The sequence below is a fragment of the Harpia harpyja genome, chromosome 6, assembly GCF_026419915.1.
Source record: "Harpia harpyja isolate bHarHar1 chromosome 6, bHarHar1 primary haplotype, whole genome shotgun sequence".
NCBI lineage: Eukaryota > Metazoa > Chordata > Aves > Accipitriformes > Accipitridae > Harpia > Harpia harpyja.
The window spans coordinates 20829961-20850613 of record NC_068945.1 but is presented as its reverse complement, the minus strand read 5'-3'; the positions used below and the strand labels follow the sequence as shown (position 1 = coordinate 20850613).

The following is a 20653-nucleotide window of genomic DNA, read 5'->3' as shown; positions in this document are numbered from 1 at the left end:
TATTCCTTCCAAACTCTTGTATGTGATGCATTTCCATCCTCAAAAACTATAGAAATAAGAGATGACCTTGATTACTTCAAGACTTGAAGTTAGCCAGCAGTGATCTTGCTTCTGTGGGAACCTGTCCTTGAAAGGGATGTGCCCACAAACTGAGAGGCTAAATATGGGCTCAGAGCAGGACTCCTGGAAGAGGTTGGCTGCTATTTTTACATGCTTTTTAGCAGAAAAACAGTAATCTTGGATGTGATGTGTGTCTGCTTCTGCTGATCAGTTAAGCTTCATATCAGTTGCATCTTGGGGAGGGGCAGGGAGATGTTAGTAACAATATGAAAGGAAGAATATATCTGACATGGAAGTGCTTGGACTTAACATGCTTTTGTTCAAAACACCCGTGACTGGAAAATGCAAAGTGTTAATAAATTAAGTCTCTGACTTCTAGTCTCATGCTTCTACTTATTGTAAGCAATTTATAGTTAATGGCATAATTATTTTATTATGCAGTTACAGGCAGAAAATGTATCAGTCCTATAACAAAAGGTCAGATAAAATTTTGCTTCTAAACTTACTTGATAACATGTAACAGTAAATATTTTTTTCTGAAAACCTAAATGGGCCTTCTTTGTGGTCTTAAAGCCTCGTGCTCTCTAAGTGATTAATTTTGTAATAAATTTCTTTCTGGAGATCTTGTTTTGTTTTGTTGGGGTTTTTTTAATTATTTTTGGAGAAAGCTAGATAACCTCTTCCGCATTTATTAAAACTGCAACAAAAAACTGACATCTGAGATATGAGTCTAGAAATGTAATAACATTTGAACCACATGAAATCTCATCTTTCCTGACTGGCAGGTTGAGTGACTGATTTTGTAGAATGTATGCTCATTTTTAAGTAGATATCTTCTTGTTATTCATTTGTTTCTTTCCTTTTTAATTTTTTTAGCCACCAGACTAATGAAATAGTTTTTACTCTGTTATTTCTAGCAAAGCCAGGAACCTTTTTGAAAAGAATGCTGCTCCGATTTTGCACTTATCAGGCTTGGATGTAACTGTGGTTAAGGTAAGAACTGATAGGTTCTGCTAATATAGATATATTGTCTGCTCTGCTTTCTCATCTTGAAGAATTGAAATTAAATTCTGGATGCATTTGAAATTCTCAGTTGTCCTGTAGACATCCTGTGGGAAGAAATAAATACTGAGATATTAAGCTGGTACTTAATCTTTTTCTTTTTAATTCACAGTTAATTTACAAACTGTGTACTGAGTTTTTAATTTTCAGCTAAAGCAGTACATGTGCTTGTCTGTCTGTCTAAAGCAGCCCTTCTATAATTCATGTTTGAGAGAAAACTCTCTAAATATTTGAGTGCTGGCTAGTGGTGCGTGCCAGTCACTGTTGAAATTGTCAATTCTGCCTGAACTTGCAGAATTCAGAAGTGAGGAACTTTGACGTGAAGTGGAACTGTTCAGATTAATTAAAAATAACCTTTTATTTTTACAATGAAAATATCTCGGTGTATACCCACATAATTCAACATTCCCATCACGAAAGCAGAACACTGAGCTCTAAATGGTGTGAATTAGCAGAGAGGTTTTCTTTGGAAAGAGAAGAACAAGTAAACATGAAGGGATTCTGATCTTTTTGCAGGTTTTTGAGGCTGTGATATGTGAATTCTTTAATAGTCACTGTGTCCTAACAGTGAAGTACTCTAATATGTATCTTTCTGTCTTGGAATCTTTGTCACAAGGTTTAGTGTTAAAATGCTGTTTTATTAACGCCTTTCTCTGCTCATTGAAAATACATAGTCCCACCCTAAGAGAAAAAATTATTTTGCAAGACTTAAAACTGATGCTTTGTAGCTTCAGGCCTGACAAGTTAGCTAAACAGGGCTGGGCCAGTAACTGAGGCTGACATGTCCCTGTAAAAGACATTCATTTTGCGGAAAACTGTTTTGATGGTTTGGAACATCAGTGTACTCTTTACTGCTAAACCCGTTGTCAACAGCTTGCTGTTGGGCAGTAGCCTTTTGTGTAGCTGATTCTGTGTTTCAGGAGGCGCACTTGAGCACTTTGGCTGCTAAAGATGTTGGGACTTTTTCTGCAAGAGCATGATTTGCTTGTGGTTTTGTTTCACTGTAAAACTACCTGGAAATATTATTATTGCTGCCATATTCTAGATCTACTGAATAAGATTTACTCTGATATTTCATTTAGCCTTTGTGTGTGCGTTTGCTTGCACATATTGTATTAGGCAGCAGACTTGTTTTCTAAGTTGAAGAAATTTCAGTGAATGTAAGTAATATACAGTACTGTGTGCCTATATAACTATTAAGCAAATGGCTAGATGATTCTTTTTTTTTCCTGTAGAAGAAAAATCCTAGAAATAGTCACTTGATTTCTCACGTTTGGATTTCTGTTTCTTCAGACTGATTATGAGGGACAAGCAAAAAAGCTGCTGGAATTGATGGAAAACACGGATCTGATCATTATTGCAGGAGGAGATGGCACAGTACAAGAGGTACTGCGGGAGCTTTGTCCTGGTTTGTTGAGAACCATAGTCAGGCTGAGGGTGAGAAGATTGCATCTGTGTAATGTAGCAACATCATAACAAGTATTACTAGAGATTTTTCCATTTTAGTATCTGTGTTTTCAGTCAATGTTATAATCTTCTGGGGACAAGAAAACTCTGTTAGTTGTTATTGTCTAAAAGTGATGATGGGAGTGGGGGCAGAAAGAATGTGTGACATAACTATCTTCCAGAATTTTATTCTAGAATGAGAAAATTATTTGGGGAGACATGATTCTAACTTTTTCTTTCTGTGTAATGTAGCTGTAATGGTTTAATTTTCAAAGTTCATTCCTATCTGTACTCCCCAAGAGGAATGCATGTTTTGCTAAGTGGGAATCAAATAATTTAAAAATTACGTGGGAGTGATAACAAAGCATGGTATGTATTTAATAAATGCCTATTGTCAAGATGATTAATGACAGGAGCAAACTACCAGCAGAACTGGGGGATACTCTCTTTTTCAAGGAAGGCTGTATTTTATTAAATCATTTCCTGGAATGCTAACTACTGTCCTCATAAGGCAATGGCTAAATGAAATGCAATGACCTTAAAAGAAAGTGGTCAGAATACATCTGAAAGTTTCTCCTGGCCTTAGAATTGATTATTGTTAATTGCACACTGATCAGTGCTATTTTTGCATTACGCAGAGCATTATTCAGTGTTAAAACGTTTACACTGGCATTGGTTGTGGTGCCAGCATACACTCATGGGCACTTGTAACCCTGCTGTTTCCACCACGTTTGCACACTGAACATGCCTCCTTTCCCATGTAGCACCTTCCATAAAAGAGTAGCTGCTCCTTGAATCTTTTCCAAAGAGTAAATGTGGGTATGAATTTCGTAGCTTTCTACCGTAACTGAAAAACAAACTTCTCAGAGCTGAGCATTTCCCATGTTTTTCAGGTCATAACTGGACTTCTCCGCAGAGCAGATGAGGTGAGAAAGTGTCACTTTTTAAATTTTGTTTATGTCTTAGAGGAAGTGTCTTGTACAGCCACTGTGATCTCTTGGCCTCACTGTCTTCTACAGATGTGTTGCTTACTAATCTGAAGCCAGCTTGCTGCGTAATAAGTCAGCCATGCTAGTGTCCTGCAATTCTACCCATTGTTCCTCATTCCCTTTCTCAGGGAGTGCAATGGCTCCCAAGCCATGGCTTTGGGAAGTTTCCAGTGTCAGAGCAGGGACTGTGGAGAAGCCAAATGCACAACTTTCAAAGACCCATGGACCAGCTGTGTATGCTGCTTTGTTTGGCAGAAGCATTGGGCGAAAGTACATGTTTTTCTTGTATTTGTACAGGCTTGAAACCGAATTCAGTTATGGCCATGCCTCTATTACTTTATGATTGCTTTGCCATGTTTTCAAGCAGTTAATATCTACCTATGCAGATGGCTGCAGAAAGCAAGTTTTAACCTCTCAAGGTGGATCGCTCCAAATGGAAATGGGAGTGATTTTTCTTTTTAAAGAGGGAGGACAGTGTTATTGAAGAAAGGAGGGAATCATTGTTCCCAAAACCTTCTGGCAGGAGCTGGCAAAAACTCAGTTAAATGATCCAGACAAGATTATGATGATATCCTTGGCAGCTAGAATTGTATCTGTTTAGGCAGTTGCTTTGCCTGAATGTGACAAGAGAAACTCTGCAACCAAGCCAGTATTTTTAAAGGGGCACTGGCTGTATCAATTTTGAGACATCAGTTTTTTAAATTTAATATTATTATAGTTGGCCCCTGAGACCACTATAATCTAAAGATACTGGAAGAAAAGTTTTAGAGGCTTTACTGGCTAATTTTTTTTCTCTATTTTTTGACTTACTATCTTGATGTAGCTTGGGTTGATTTGCAGTAGTGTGGAAAATTCTGCATCTGGCACTGTTTCGGGTGGAATACTGCACTGTAGTAGTGTTACTTTATGTCTTTGGCCAGGGAATTCTTCTTGTCCTTCATATCGCTGTCTTAGGAGTAGAGATCTGCAGTTCAGCCCCCTCACTCTGTGCTCTGCTTCCCTTTTTACTTGGGTATGTCATACCACTGTTGCCTGTCTAAGAAGAGCCTATGCAAGGTACTCCATAAACGCTGTTCCTAGCAGCCAGGGGAGCAGAGCACGACCGCATGAGCTGCAAACAGCCTGTCATCTGCATGCTGTAAAACAATTCTGAAGAAAATGAGAGAAGGGTGTTTGAGAAGTGTTAAGACTTGCAGGTGACACAGAGATAGCAAAGGAGAGCGGGTGGGCATGAAATGAGAGGGGTATTGCTTAGTCGGTGTGGATTTGCAGTATCATGGTGCTGCTAGCAGCAGTGCCCAGCAGGGAGAAGGTACGTTGTGATATAGGGTAGTTTACATTGATTTGCTGACACGCTTCAAGAAGCACGGTTTATTATGATGTATAGTATAATAACATGCTCCTTCAACAAGCCCTTTTGCTGAACTGTGGTACAGAAAAATAACATGGTCAATGACTTCCAAAAATTCACCTTCTGCTGCTTCATGATTTGGATGCCAGAGGAATCAATTAATTTCCTTTCCTTAACTGAGAAAATCTCTTTGCCATGCAAGGTTACTTTATCAGAGGGGGATTTCTGCAATGGTAAATGAGATTCAGAGCTTGTGATGCCACTGTCAGTATTAAGAAAGATGGCAGATTGCTGACAGAATCCATGCATTAGTTAGGACATGGCTGCTAACCTGCATGTAACAATGCTCTTAATGATTACAGAAAGCTCCTTTGGACCTAGTTGGCAGTGGTGGATTCACAGATTCGGATGCCATGTTCTGAGTCACTATGTGTTACTGCCTCATTTAAGGAAGGGCCTGGCTGCTTAATGCCAAAGGGGTGATATCAGACACAGCTGTGATCTCCACACAGGAAGCTTCATTCAGCTGATGCAAATGTTAATTTACTCTCCTCGTGTGTCCAGGCTGTCTTCAGTAAGATCCCTATAGGATTCATACCTCTTGGGAAGACCTGCACTCTGAGTCACACGCTCTACCCTGAGAGCACGAACCAAGTCCAGTAAGTATTACATGTTTCTGAAAGGGGGCTTTTTGTTTGTTTGTTTTCAAGAAGTAGTGCTTCTCAGTAGCTTGATACTTTTCTTTTTGTTCTGTGTTACATAGAAATTGGCAGTCTCTGGGCAGAGTCTGATGATTCTCTGGACTTCCCTGAGTTAATGACTTCCAAAAACTGACTAAAAATTAAAAGAAGGAAATGTATATATTATTAGAACATGAAATCATTTGCTGTGGCTAATTTCTCTGTGGTCATGTGATACTCAGGGTTTGGCATGTTTAAAAAAAATAATCAAAACTCTTAGGAGTAGTCAGAAATATAATAGCAGGGATATGACAAAATAAAACAAAAAAGCCCTCTTTCCATCTCTTCTCCAGTTTAAGAATTCTAGAAACCAGACTGCATATAACCTGGTTAGCACCTGCAGAGTAAGGCATACAAGAATATCTTTATGGGGAAGATTGGATCCCATTACTGACTTCTGCAGGGTTCTCGCCCATCCCTGTGATGGGAGTGATGTTGGCAACTCTCCAAAACCTGAATCTGTCAGTATCCTGGATATGATCCAGTCTGGCAGTGTCTGTTGCCTCCATTTCAGTTTGTTGTAAGTTTGTTTTGCCCAATTCTAAAGATTAGTTGACTGGCCTTTTTACTTTCTTTTCCCCACGCTTCATTTCTTTTCAATTTTTTCCTTCCTCTTCTCCCATACTAATGAATATATTGCTCCTTTCTCCTGAAATCTGTTCACTGATTCTCCCAGTAACTCATTAACATTCTTCTTTGCGGAACCCTTGCTGGTATCCATCATACATAAAACCCAGGAGCCAACTGGCATAACATCCTTCATGAAAACTACCAGAGTGCTTTGAAGCTTGGCAAGATGGACAAGGCTGTAATCAGCAGCTAAGATTAAAATAATAATTTATGTTTGGGTTCTAAAGAAGCTGTTTGAAATGAATGATCCTCTTGTCCCAAGGTAATGAACTGTGCAGGTGCAACTGCAGCATATTGGTGAAGTTGAAAGGAATTTGGTCAATAGGCTGCTTAACAACCCACACCAGTAACAGAACCTGACTTAAGTGCAGAAGTGATATTTTAAAAAGAAATATTTGGGCTTTGGTTCCTTCAGCACTATTAGATCTTACCTTTGAAGTGTAGGAACTGTAGAGGTCTTACAGAAAGGTAAGAGTTAGGAGAAAAGAAGGGCTGAGGTAAGAACAGCTTCCTTCTCTGTCTCAGTATTCCAAGCCTGATGAAGCCAAGGGCAATTTCTCCTGCTGAGTGATGTGAATATTGGGCAGCATCTGAAAACTGCATTTGGTTTTCTTTGGGTTTTTTTCCTTGTCCAGCTGAGACAGTGGAAATGTGCGCAATGTGGAATTTAAATTTTACCCAGCTTTGAAAACAAGGAAGGAGTTTTAATGAAATAATATGCTTCAAGGTCTGAACATAGAGACTGCTTTATGAACTTGAACACATTGGTTACAAAATCTCTAGTGCCACACTTTACGACTTGAAATGATAAAGTGCATTAGCAACTGTCCACAACTTAATGGAGACCAAAACCACATGAGCATTGCTGATAGGTAGATTTATGTTGATTAAAACCTTCAAAACAAATTAACATACTAAGGCAGTTGAGTCCCAGACACATGATTTGAGACCAGTGTCATGACCATCCCCTTCCCTCCCAGGTTGTTACACTTGCCACCAATAAAATAAAACCATGATTTGGGTCCATAGTCAGTTAAGTATCCAAAACAGCAGCAAGTAACAGAGTTGGCGTGTGATCTGCCAGATTAGCTCAAGAAGGAGTAATCTCTGAAAAGCTTAGGCTGAGAACTTCCTTTTGCTCTTCAGGTGTTTTGCTGTTTGTTAGGACACAGACTTTGTCAGAGTTCTTTCCCTGAGGTGGTTGTTTGCTGCAAAAAAGCCACACCTGGACTCATAGTGGGATTTGCTGAAAAAAAAGTGTAATTTTACATCTTTCTTGTTTCCTTCCTTCCTGGTTGTTTTCCTTTGTTTCTTTCCTGTTTGTTTTGCAGACATATTACTAATGCTACACTGGCCATTTTGAAGGGAGAGACAGTTCCACTTGATGTCTTGCAGATCAAGGTAAAAGTATCTGTTTATTTGGCACCCAGCGTTCCTAAAACTTTACTATTCTCATGTTGTTCTGTTTACATGGACTGCTTTTTCTCTGTGTAATGCTGTCATGAGTTTTGGTTTATGGTATCAGCAGTTCTGGTGGCAGTCGTTTCTCCACTGTATGCTGTGACATCAGATAATCTACACTGGAGAAAACACAAGAATGCCTGAACATCTTTTTTTGAGGCTCAGAGAATATTGATGAATACAGAACTTACTAACACCAATAGTTCTGTAGAAATGGTGAGAGAGAACAATAGCTGTCTGAGCTGATTTAATGCATTCATATGTATTGTGGAGTTAATAGCTTTCTTTTACAAACTGAAAAATGTGAAATGGGAAAACCTTTGACTATGCCCTATATGGTTTTTGAATATTATTTTTCTGTTATGTTGTAGAATGGACATTTCTGCAGCGAGAACTTAGTGTCACTGTGCAGAGCTTCTTGCTTTTGGCTGACAATATCCACAAAATGAAATGGCTATTGCTGGGTGTGCAGTCAAACTCAATCAACCTCTTCAAAACTTCACCTCTTATACTCCTCTCTGGGAGCAGATGGAATGTGTAATGCTTAAATTCTGCTTAGTTTTATTGCTGTTAGCTATTTATCATACCTCTTATGTGAAATTTCACTTCTGGGATTAATCAGAAATCTGTTTCTATAGAAATGGTATTTTTCTAGCTACAAAAAACAAAGTTGGAAACAAGATAACAGAAAGCAATTTCACAATGTTTGTTTTTCTTTACAGGGAGCAAAAGAACAGCCTGTGTTTGCAGTGACTGGTTTAAGATGGGGATCTTACAGAGATACAGGAGTTAAAGTTAGCAAGTAAGAAAATGCTGGTTTTTGAAACTACCTTTTTTAGCATCTGTTGCCTAAAAGGACATACCCCCCTCTTGTAAAGAAGTCTATTTTGAGTGTAGGCATTTGACAGGCAGAGTCACTCGCTCTTGTTAGGTCTCGCATTACACACATGGCAGTATACGACATTTCAGCATTTTTGTCATTTGAAATAAACACTTACTTGGTGCTGACCGGTTCTTTTGAGTATTTACTTTCTGCTTGCCTTGTGGTGCCCACTTCTGGAACTTTATTCACATTGTATCAGTGGGAAAAGCTCTCCCTTGAGTAAAGTCTAAGTAAAGTAATTGGCCATTGTTTTTCATCAGCTGCCAATGAAAAGACACACGCAGACTCTGTAACTCAATTCCAACAAGGGACATCAGATGCAGTAGAAAGGCCCGTCAGTTCTTGCCAGAAATGGCATGGACCGTGCTGTCTGACTGTTCTCTGAATGCTAAACTAATAATTGTTGGGCTTTCTGCAAATGGACATTTAATATGCCACTGTCTGTGTATCAAATGACTAGCACTATCTGGTGAAGGAGCAGGAGGGCCAAAGCAGTTCACTTGTCAAAATGCTACGGAGGAATTGCAGCACGTCTCTGCTGCACAGGTATAAGGAAATACCATGTGTTTTGTGAATGAGCTGTCTTTGTCAGCAAGAGGTAGCAGACCACTGGAGACTGTCTGGCAAATATTTGAGATATTTGAGTAGGTTTGAGAGGTGATGTGGGAGATGCAGTAAATGGTCAGGGTGTTTGTCCCTGGGAAGCAAGGGACATTCTTGGTAGCTTGTGTAGGTGCTGATTTGGCTATGCTGCAGGCTATCCTGCTAATTGCAGCCCCAAGATTAAGGAAGTACACTTCTATTTCCTCTGTACTCTTGCTAGGCTTCCTGCCCATACTCTGTTTTTTGCCTAGTGTCAGCCTTCACATCTTTTCCTGCAGCAGTTCCCTTTCATAAGAGTCTTTTGGACTCAGTGCTGGAGGATGACAGCACCTTTTGTACGTGGAGCAGCATGAACATCCTTAAACCTCATTCTCTTCCATGAATGTTTTCAAATGCACAGAAAACGTGCCCAGCTGGGAAAGCACTTCAGCCACAAATGAATGTGTGCTCAGAGTGTGCCTGGGACAAGAACCATGTGTGCTTGTCCTGGTTTTATACTTCTCCACCTGCTTTTGGGTCCCCATGAGAGATGGGTTATTGGGCTAAATAAACGTTTGGTGTATTCCAGTACAACTGATCTTATACTGAAAACAAGGTACCTACTACAAAGGGAGTTAAGCCATAAGCCACAGTTCCAGAAATTTGTCTGACTCTGCCTCTGCTAAGCACTGTCCTGGTGGAGACAATGTGCTGGTTTATGTTTTTGAGGTTTTATTATTTTACAGACAATTTAATGGCTTGATGGGAGTGGTGTGTCAGTTGCACGCCCTAGTAGTTAATGATATACTTAGGTTTGCAGTACTCTTGAGCTGATGGTATTTAATGTGCTTTGTTGACCTTCTTTGGTGGAAGACAGTGATCAAAATGTGTGCCAAGCCTGCTTAAATATAGTCACATCTTTAGATTCTATACAATGCTCTATGGCTGGCAGGATTTTTGTTTTGTAAAACATTGATTTTGATCTGAGCATCCTTTGGGGCAAATGAATGTTTGCTGGCTCTGTTCTTTTGTCACTGAAGCTGTTGATTTTGATTTGTTTTCTCCAACATCATTCTTTATTGCATATTTTGGAGATGCATCCCACCAGCTGTTACACCACAGACCTGTAGATCATTACTAGTTGTGTCACATAACTAGGTAAAATTCTGCTACTGAGATGTTGCGCTGCCTGTAGTGAAGTTTGTGTACTGCATTTTGGTGACCTGTAACTCAGGAAAGGGATGTCACTCCTAAGCTGCTGGTGGTGTGTGGAAACCAATAGTATCACAAAGCTGAAGGTTGTAGGGGAGCACTAACTCCAGTGGCAAACAAGTCGGTGTGCTCTGACTTCATGGAAGATTTCTCCCTTTCCCAGTATTGACCCCTGGATATCTTAGAAGTTCTATGTGTGTTCTTTTTTCAGGTACTGGTACCTTGGGCCCCTGAAAACCAAAGCAGCTCACTTTTTCAGTACATTTAAGGTAAAGAGTATTTCTGAGGAAAGTGTTCTTGTAGTTGGGAAATTAAAAATGATTATATAATTTTTCTGCAAGCTTTTGTGAAAGATTCTGGTAACAATATAAAATGGGAGTGACACTTGACTTGTTAAAAAAAACTACCAATTGATAGACTTAACTTCTAAAGAGAAGAAGGGGAGGAGGAATACTTAAAAAATACAATTTCTTTACTGAGGATCTGTTACTGCAAGATCACCGGGGGAGCCAGTAACCACCTTTGAAACTGGAGAGCAGTAGTGGTGTTGATAAAGTGCTCTGTCACCTTTTCTCAACAGTCTCTCTTATGGTAACATTTCATTCTGATTTATTAGTCTGGCAGAAGTGTCTATAATTAGACTGCTCATGCACGTTGATAATCAGGCTTCCATGTGTAGTAAAATGAACCTGAAGATTAATAGCTTATATCTCACCTTAAACTTCTCTGTTGCTTAAAGTTGATACTGGAAAGATTAAAATTTGACCTGCATGAAAGGTGAGGCATTTTCATTCACATGCTTTTCTTGTTCTCTGAACATAGAAGGAGCCTCATGAAAGGCTGTGGAAATACCCAGGAGCTGGTACAATAGATCAGATTGTGCAGTCCAGCCATGCTGTCTATGATTGTGCCAATGCTTCCTTTATAGGAAGCTCCTGTAAAGGGGAGTTAAATTGTAATGCGTCCATGAAAGTTGTTTTTTTTTTTTTTTCCCCTCTCATCCCCATGGAATTTGAGATGATGATTCTGTGTGCTGGCATTCTAGGTAGAAACCTATTCTCCACTTTTCTCCAGCCCCTTTCTCACTTTTGTTGAGTCATTAGCCTCTGTTAGTGGTAGTGATAGTGGATTTCACTGGTGAGCTATTCATTGTACATTAAAAAGATCTGTTTAACCTGCTGAAGATTAAAGAGAAGTGCCCACTCTTTCTGCTATTAAGATAGAAAAGTTTCTACCTGATCTCACCTAGTTGTGGTATTCATTGCTTTATGTGCCTCTTATGTTATCATTTTGTTAATTTCTATAAGAAATGGCTCCAGCCTGTTGAGCTTAATATCTTCCTGGCTTGTCTTTGCTGTTGTGCACTTCGTCTTTTCTGGTTTTGCTGTAGCTGTCCTTTGAAACAGGGTGACCTGTAGCTGAAAACAGTGTAAGGGGAAAGAGCTCACCTCTGATGTTTGTAGGGGCATTGTTATGACTGTTACCATCTCTTCTAAAATATACTGGCTTAAATTATCACAGCATTGCTGCTTTTCTCTTTAATTGTTAATACTTACTGTTTGTGTATTGCCCTGCTGATACAACCTCTGTTTGTCCTGTTTATTATGCAGGTATGATAGTGGAGTCTTTCCTTGCTCTGAGAGGTGGGAGGTGAATTAGCTTAACAACCTGTGCTATATGATCCAAAACTACTTCTAAAGTTTTGTGCATAGAAAAATAATTGTATTGAGTACATGTGGGCTCTTGGCTGGGTTGTTTTAGTATATATATTTAAAAAAACAGTCATATTATTCCCTCCATAAGTCCTACATTTTGAGCATTTCAGAAATTATTTTTAAAACAAAATGAGAGGAAATAAACTTTGTCAGCATCTGGAAGTATTTCAGAGCTAAGGCTCTTCTGTATTCCATCAATTTCTGGCACTGGAATCTGAAATACCACCAAGAATAATGTGTTGCTTCTTTTCTTTTCTTTTCTTTTCTTTTTTCTTTTCTTTTCTTTTCTTTTCTCTTTTCTTTTCTTTTCTTTTCTTTTCTTTTCTTTTCTTTTCTTTTCTTTTCTTTTCTTTTCTTTTCTTTTCTTTTCTTTTCTTTTCTTTTCTTTTCTTTTCTTTTCTTTTCTTTTCTTTTCTTTTCTTTTCTTTTCTTTTCTTTTCTTTTCTTTTCTTTTCTTTTCTTTTTTTCCCTCAGGTGCTTTATAAAGCTCACCTGACTTGCCTTAAGACCTGTTGTATTGCTGTTTATAAGCACCTGACTATAAGATCAGATCTTGATTGTTTGAGTTGTTGGAGAACAAAGGCCTGCTAGGTTTTAGTGCCCCTTGGCTGCACACAGCACTGTAGTCTTTGTCTGTTTGCACTAGACCCAGCTGTGTGATTGCTCTTTGAGGTTGCCTTTGTGCCATGCAGAAACTAATTGTGCTTTCAGACATTAATGTTGACCTTGCCAGTTTTGGTTGTTCACGCCAGCCAGAAGCAGCTGTGTCACCTTGCCACGCATCATCAGCAAAGAAAACATCCCTTTACCCTCTGCTTATAGAGGGGAAAATACCTCACTTTTATGTGGGAAGGAGTAGATTGAGTAGACTTGGGAAGTGTGGGTGATCTTTTTCAAGCTGCAAAAATGTCATCTCGCATATGAATCTGGAGGCTGGAGAGCCATAAAGTAGGCTGAGGCACTGGTGGGATCTGGGTAGCTCTGCAGGAGTACTTGGGAGCACAGAATAAATAGACTAAAGGAGTAAACAGAATAAACAGGTAGGTGCTAAACAAGAGGCCCTTTATCTTCTGTCTTTTCTTTCCATGTAAATCCAAGGAATGGCCTCAGAAACGTCAAGCTGCTCTCATGTATCTGGGTCCAACTGAGAGACCTCCAGAAGAGCCAGAGGAGAAACCGTCCAGACCTCCTTTGTATGTGAGGCTTTACAGACGACTTCGGTTGTACTGGTCATCTCCTCCAAAAGGTGAGGTGTGTGTATTTTGGCATAAACTCACAGGCAAGTTTTACTCTTTTAATAGATTGGGGGGGGTGTCTGCTTTACTTTTCTGCTCTCTCATTTTTATATTATTATTATTATTATTTATTTATTATGTGTTAAAACTGTGACTTTGTCAAGATACTTACAGTGGTATCTGCCAGAAATGGAACAGAGTAGTCCTGCCAGTGCTTGTGGTCTCATGAACAAAAGTGCATTTTGTAAAGAACCCAGGGCATTCCCTGGGCTCACAGTTACTTGCCATTGCTATGGAAGCCACCACAGGTGATACTTGGCACTTACGGGTGAGCTTCTTGAAGTCTTCCTCCTGTAGAATGGCTTCTTAGTGAGCTGGCGAGAGAGGAGCAGCCCTTGTTTTCCGGGGTGGGGGGAGTTACTGACACAGAGCAACAAGTGTTACTTAAAATAGAACAATAAAATTTGGGCCATGCAGAAGCCTGAAGTTTCTCTTAGTACATTAAGTTTCTGTAACATAGATTTTCTTCTGTGTGCTCTGTGAGCCTCTCTTGAGTTGGGGTGTTAGCTATACAGTTCATGTGGCAGACTGTAGAAGGAAGGGGAGCGTGTATTTTGCGCAGGCTGGCATGATGCAAAGTCCTTCTCATTCCTTCTTGGCTAGCAGAGGTGATTCAGACAGAAGCATGAACTAAGTGACCTGTATATGAGAACTGAACCATGGAGTTTCCTTCTCTAGAGAATACATGTTACCACAGCATCCTGAACATTGAATTCCTGGTTTTATGATAGCAGTGCTTCATGTGTTTTCTAAATGTTCCCGTAATACTAGCCCAAGAGATCAGTTAATCCCTGGGCATAAGGACTCATAGGGCTGCGATGTAATATGCTTGATAGTCTTTCCTGCTACTGTGTGAATGCTGGTGGTATTTTTTTTCTTTCCTTCAGTACTCTGAAGCTCTCTTTTCCTATTTTAAGATTTTGAAGTTCAAAAGAAACAAAGCTAGTGGTCACAATGGGTCAGAGTGATTTTTGTGGCTGGCATCAATGTTTCACGCTTCATAGCAGTGAAATGGTGGTCTGTGTAATTAGATTCCACTTAATGATATCTTCTCTTCTTGATTTGCAGAAATCCCCCAGGATGTAACCCCAGAGGACTGGGAAGAACTGAAGCTATCCACGATTGAGCTTTCCATTGCAACTCGGAACAGGCAGCTTGATCTGACAGTAAGACCACAGTGTAACTGGATTCTAAATGCTGCCTGCCCACACAGTTTTCTTTTCTTGCTGAACTCCCATTTTTGTGTCTATATGAGTAAAACTTACTACCCTATGCAGGGAGGGGCCCATGACTGAATCCAGGAATGGGCAAGTTTCAAAGCTAGTGTAAAAGCACTGGAGACCCATGTAAAACTGGGATGCAGTGGGATCAGGAAGAATTTGTACAATGAGAAGGTTTCACTAGCCAAACAGAAGCTTTAGGATTGCCCAGGAGAAAACAAAGCATCAAAATAGGTACTACTTTCCTTCTTGACCCATGGGAGAATGATTCTGTTTTTTTAGCTGGTGCTTAAAGGAAGCTGAGCCTGAATGTCTGCCTGGAATTGTGGCTTTTTCTCTCTCTTTTGGCTTGCAGAGCAAAATGTTAAAAAGAACTGGGACTAGAGAAAGGACAGAGGCTACACTGAGTTGAAGGACAGGAAATGCAGGTGGTTGTGGGAGGGTAGAACCCAGGGAGCAAGGGAACTGTTCCTGTCATAACCTTCTCAGCATGCTCATGCTGTTCATTCACTGTTTTAAAACCTGTCTTTGGCTTATGTCTGTGTTTTGGTGCAATTTTATTGCTGTGAAAGCTATTTGGATAGATGTCAGTCTTTAATTTTACTGGAAAATGCTAACACAGTGATCCTGTACTGGTGAGCTGCTCTTCGTTTTTTCCTCATGGCTGCAGGAAACCACTGCCATTACACCCAGATTAACAGGAGGTGTTGAACTTACTGCAGTGTGTTTCCTGCTCAGAATTCAGGGTCTTTAAGAACCTGAAAATTCGTGTTACATTAATAAGTTATCTCTGTAGGATCAGACAAAAAAAACCAAACAGGCAAACCGAGTCTTAAAGTTTCCTTCTGTTTTCTCCTTAGAATGTGCCATGTAAATTTTAGTTTCTTCTTCATCAGTGGCTTATGATTTGGACCACGAGTGTCCTAGTAATGGCAGAAGCTAGACAGAGGCTAGTATTTGGGTATTTCTTTTTTCAGTGGTTTCTAGATGGCACTTCAACAGAACGGTTTTGGTCGCTGAACTGGATTGGAGTCAGTGATGTAAAGTAAAAACAGACCTACCAAGAACTGAAAAAGTATCTCATTGCCACAGACCAGCCCTTACATCCTTTGGTATTTGGTTGGGTTTTGGGGGGTTTTTTTCTCCTTTATGCCTTCAAGATGCACTTTAATCCTGGTATTGAACAACGAGGTGATGTAGGGTTCTCGGGTCTCTTGCATAGCTTAGAGAAATGGACAAGTGTATGTTAAGGCAGTCATACTTTCTGTTTCTAGAGCTGGAAGTATCTTGATACTGCATCTTTTTTTTCTACAGATGTGGACCCCTTGTAACTGCTTTTAACTTCTGCTCTTGAAGCCATTGTCCCTGTAGCTATCAAAGCTGAACAACAGCTCTCTTGAATCGATACCAGGGCGTATCTGCTGAGTATTGTCAGCCACTCCTGTCTTTCTGTCTTACCTCAGATTCATGCCTAGGCTGCCCTGTTGAAGAGAAGCTGATAAAGCCATACAGGTGCAGCTCAGACAGTGCCAAGCCTACCTCTGCAGATACAGCAAAGAAATAAAATGAGTTATACTAATAGATGCATTTATTTTTACTTTTGTCATTTTGATTGCATCTGCACTAGGACTTTTGCAAGGACAGAAGTGTTAAAATAAATAAATAAAAAATGAATTGCGTCTTAATCAAAGTTGCTTTCCCGGCAAAAGCTTTAATATATACTTCGTTTAAGGGCAGGCTGTAAATAGAAAAGAAGCTACCTAAGGAGTTTAAAGAAATGATATCAAGAACATTTTGACTTCCAATTTGTATTGTTTAAAATTCTCTTACTGTAGTGTTTAGGGGCCAAATGTTGCATCATTTTACTATTGCTTAAATTCATGAAAGACCCATTGATTAGAAATCTTTGTGAACAGATGTAAACCCAAGTAATCTGTTATTACTGTCTTTAGTGTGTGAAATGTAGCAAGAAGCCAAACATGTGAATCATTATTTCACTTCTTATGGTATTTATTGTTGAATAGTCATCAATGAGAAATTATTCTCTCTAATTTATAATCCAAATCTCGAGTTGAGGGTGGAAAAAAGCATGAAATGCATCTTCTGCCTCCTTTTGTGGGACAAAGGACTGGGCATTTTGTGAACATAATGCAGTATCATGGGTGTGGCATTTTGAAATGTTAACTGCTTGATTTCTGAATCTTTTTTTGCATAGCGCACTGAAGACTTCATGGATATTTGCATTGAAGCAGATACAGTCAGCAAAGGACAGTTTGTAAACAGAGGGTGAGTATGGGAAGGCTGCAAAAAGATGACAGAATCTCTGTATGAGTTGGAACACTAATTCTGAGAAGTGTGCTGTTTTCCTCTGATCTTGTGCTACACAATTCAGAAGCAGAGGACTGCAAAGGACACCAGTCAGTATGCTTCATGAGGATTACGGATTTTGTTCTTTAAAATTATTACTAATTTTCTCTTTCTGGAAACGAGACAGAGCAGTCTACCTGGAGTTCTTCCTAGCTTCTGAGTTTGTTATACCTTTCATCTTTTTTCCCCATTGCTGTTGATCAGTGCTACTTGGGTAATACTGTCATAATCGAGTTTTATAGACAGCCATACAGACTTATCCCCAGAATGTTTTAGCCCTAGCTGCTCAGTGGATTGAGAGGTGGGTCACAGAGCTGATACATTTGTACTAGTGGTACCTGGAATTTTTGAACTCTGATTAGACAGACCCTACTTCTAAGTGAAGAGCTCCCTTGACTCGACTCAATAACTCTTGTAAGAAATTAGGTTTGAGCTGGAAGGACTTTTGGAAGATGTGAATTTAAACGGGGACTTTAAGCAAATGTGTCGGTGCTGCTTGCAGGTGGAGTAAGGCTGCAGGTATGAAGCAGCAGCATGGAGAGAAAAAGTGAACGTGTATTGCTTCCTTTGTAGTGCGCTTGTTCCTTCTGATCTCTCACCAGACAAATCTGAGCTGCTTTTTCCAGCTCCTCCATACAGTCTTACTAGCAAATGCATTGCATCTTCAGTGCAGTTTTTACCAGCAACAGATTTGCCTACTGAATCTGAATCCTGTTCTGCATGTTACCTTATTTGTCAATACTGTTTTCTAGTCTTAGAGCTCCCTCTAGTGAAATCAATGGGAAGATTTCAACAGTTTTACCTGCTTGTCATTACACTAATAATTCCTGCATGTATGTCTTGTTTATGATACTAATAGCAGCAGCAGGCCCCTTTTTTTGAGCATCCCACCAGCCTCAGTGGGTATAGGATCTTCTGATCTATGCATATGTGGTAGGTCAGGTTACCACCTGCAGCTGCTTTTAAATTGCATGAGCCACGTGGACCATAAGTTGCTTGGGACTGAAATCTGCTTTGAAGGCTACAGAAGGAAAGGAAGAGGAGATTTTCCCATTAGCAGCAAGATAAATCTGGCCTCTTAAAGGAGGGAGGCAAAGGAGATGCTATACTGGGTTCTTAGACACTTTGCTGGCAGAAAAAATGTGGATTAATTTGTGTGATTTAAGGAAACGGTATTCGAGTGTACGCCCACTGTAAAGAATGTCTCCCATGTGGACTGTGGACATGCTTCACACAGTAGTATGTCTCATTTTCTGACTGCAATTACACTGTCATGCAGAAAAAGCCTCTGATGAGAGTTAACATGCCCTGCTGGCTCGCGCTAATTAGAGGCAGTACCAAAAGCTTTGAGCTGCTGCTCAAGCAAAGTTCAAAGAAACAAACTCTTTTGATTAAATAGTGCCCAAAAGTCTGTAGGTAACAAAGAAAGAGAAAGAGGGGTGTATGGGGTGGGGGAGCAGCAGGAAGGACTCGTTAGTCCTACAGAGAGGAGTTGGAACAGAAAAAACGTGCCCTGTTTTTGGAAAGCAAAATCAGGGTCTTCGGAGAAGCTCTCCACCACACAATGCCCTTTGGCAGCTAGGTTTGAATCAAGCCAGTTATTAGGGGCTCCCCATTGCCTAGCGCCAACAGGGTTTATCTTTGGAAATGTGTGAAGAATCTCTTTCGATTTTCTTCTTTTTTAATGCATAGTTTTAAACTGCACCAGAATTTGGGGAGTTGAAAATGTTTTTAAGGAAAATACCTTATCAGTGCAGATATCAAGGTGGTTTTGTTTTTTTTTTTTATATTGAAGAAGGCACTGACACAAGCTGATCAGAACTGATGGATCACAGAGGAAACCACACATCCAGTGGGAAACTACCATGCACGCTCAGGCAGTATGTGGTGGGGAGTACATCAGAGTGCTGGTCAGCAACTGCTGTTGGATTTCAAAGAAAGGAGTAGGTCATCCCAGGTGTATAAAAGTGCCCTGCGGCTGTGGATCAGACTTCCGTGAACAAGAACATCTGCAGCAGGGGTAGACCTGATCTTTAAGATAGGGCGGGGGTAGAACAGGGGGTTACACGCTAGTGCTTACTAAGAAGTGCTGGAGGGAAAGAGAGAGGGGATGGAAAGTGTAGCACTGGTAATGCACATCCTGGTAGCCAGCTTAGATTCTGTATATGAAAGCATGGAGAGCTGTCACTCCAGGGCACGAATACAGTTACCAGGTATGGTGCAGAAGACTGTTTTTTTTGGTTAGAGTGTCTTACTCTGAATCATTTAACATTGGCCGCTTCTGGAGATGAAAACTAGGTTAAAATTGTGTGGGTTATCTGCAGAAGGTGGTGTGGTTCTTTCTCTGCCTGGATTTTTGTGATTCAGCATATGGAGTGGGATAAAACAATCCATTGAAACTGTTGCTGTTAGGCTTTGGTCTTGCTTCTGTTTCACTTTGCTGTCTTGCCTTGAGTAAGGAGTGGAATCAAATGGAAGTGACTTCTGATCCTTTTATACTGGGTCACTAGAGAGACAATCACTGCAAGTGGAGTTGTGTCTGTTTGCCTCTACCATTCTCCTGTGACTGATCTTTAGTTCCATGTCTTGTCTCTCTTGAGCTTACCTTGACCCCGTAATCGCATCTATATGGAGCCTCATTTTCCTTCATGGACCAAAAAAAATCTACTTGCTTACCAGACTGCAATATCTAGGACCTTGTATGTTAAACTTAAAGCAGGTTAAACTTCAAGTGGGGAATCTTGCTGCTTGTTTGTACAGCACTGTATAAACTGACAGTATTGTATGCCATCAATGATTTATAATTTATATTGCTGGGAGGATGTTTAATTCCCTCACATTCACTCATTAATCTTTTAGTATATACATATTTGATTAAAACCAAACTTTCCACAGTTAATATTGCTTCTAACCTTCCCTGCCCTTTCCTTTGGTATCTTAGCTTTTCTTCCTTTGTCTTTGATTATCATCTCCTGTTTCAACCATCTCTTCTTGTGTTCTTTCTCTGGGATTTTCTGTGATTTTAAGAGGCGCTTGCATTCCTCAGGGCATAGAAGGCTTGGTGTATAGGGAGTTTGTGACATGTTTTTGTGACATCTTTTCCTGGGAAATATTTAAATACAGTCTTCTCTCATATCAGTCTACAGAATAGACAGAAAAGTTGGGGACAGCTGGCATTGCCTGTTGGAGGAATATCTGTGGTAATTCTGCCATGCTTGAGAGCTGTGATACATTAACACTGTAATTCTCTGCTATCCCCTTTGCTATTTGTGTGTTGCTGTCTGTCTGGAGAGGGGCCCAAACTGAGGGGTTACTGCCTAGGGTGCGGTTTACCCTTTGTCAGAGGTCAGCCAAAAGGTTATATGTGTTTTCAGTCAGGAGGCCAGAGGTAGGTCAGTGTACCCAAGAGCTTGTGCTTACTCTGCAGCAGCACATGTTGGGAAGAGGAATTGCAACGCGCTATTCTTTAACCGTTGATCCAGTGACAGGACAGCAACCTAAGTCTTGAAAAAGACCACATGCCACTGGTATCACCAGCTTTCTAAGACAGGTAACTGCCTTCTATGTGCTCCCATTTGACATCCACAGAAGTAGGAAAGTAGCACTTCTGTAGGTACACTGTAAATAAGAATCTCACAGG

At 40.1% G+C, this 20653-nt stretch overlaps 1 protein-coding gene across 1 annotated transcript in view; it reads left to right on the top strand.

Moving 5' to 3' along the window:
* The window catches only part of AGK (acylglycerol kinase), a 37922-nt gene that overhangs the window by 14358 nt on the left and 2911 nt on the right, over positions 1 to 20653 (top strand). Inside the window, 10 exon segments of the mRNA XM_052788809.1 lie at positions 978 to 1053; positions 2416 to 2508; positions 3462 to 3494; positions 5473 to 5567; positions 7610 to 7679; positions 8462 to 8541; positions 10628 to 10685; positions 13230 to 13377; positions 14495 to 14592; positions 16862 to 16932. Coding sequence (XP_052644769.1) covers positions 978 to 1053; positions 2416 to 2508; positions 3462 to 3494; positions 5473 to 5567; positions 7610 to 7679; positions 8462 to 8541; positions 10628 to 10685; positions 13230 to 13377; positions 14495 to 14592; positions 16862 to 16932 — 822 coding nt within the window.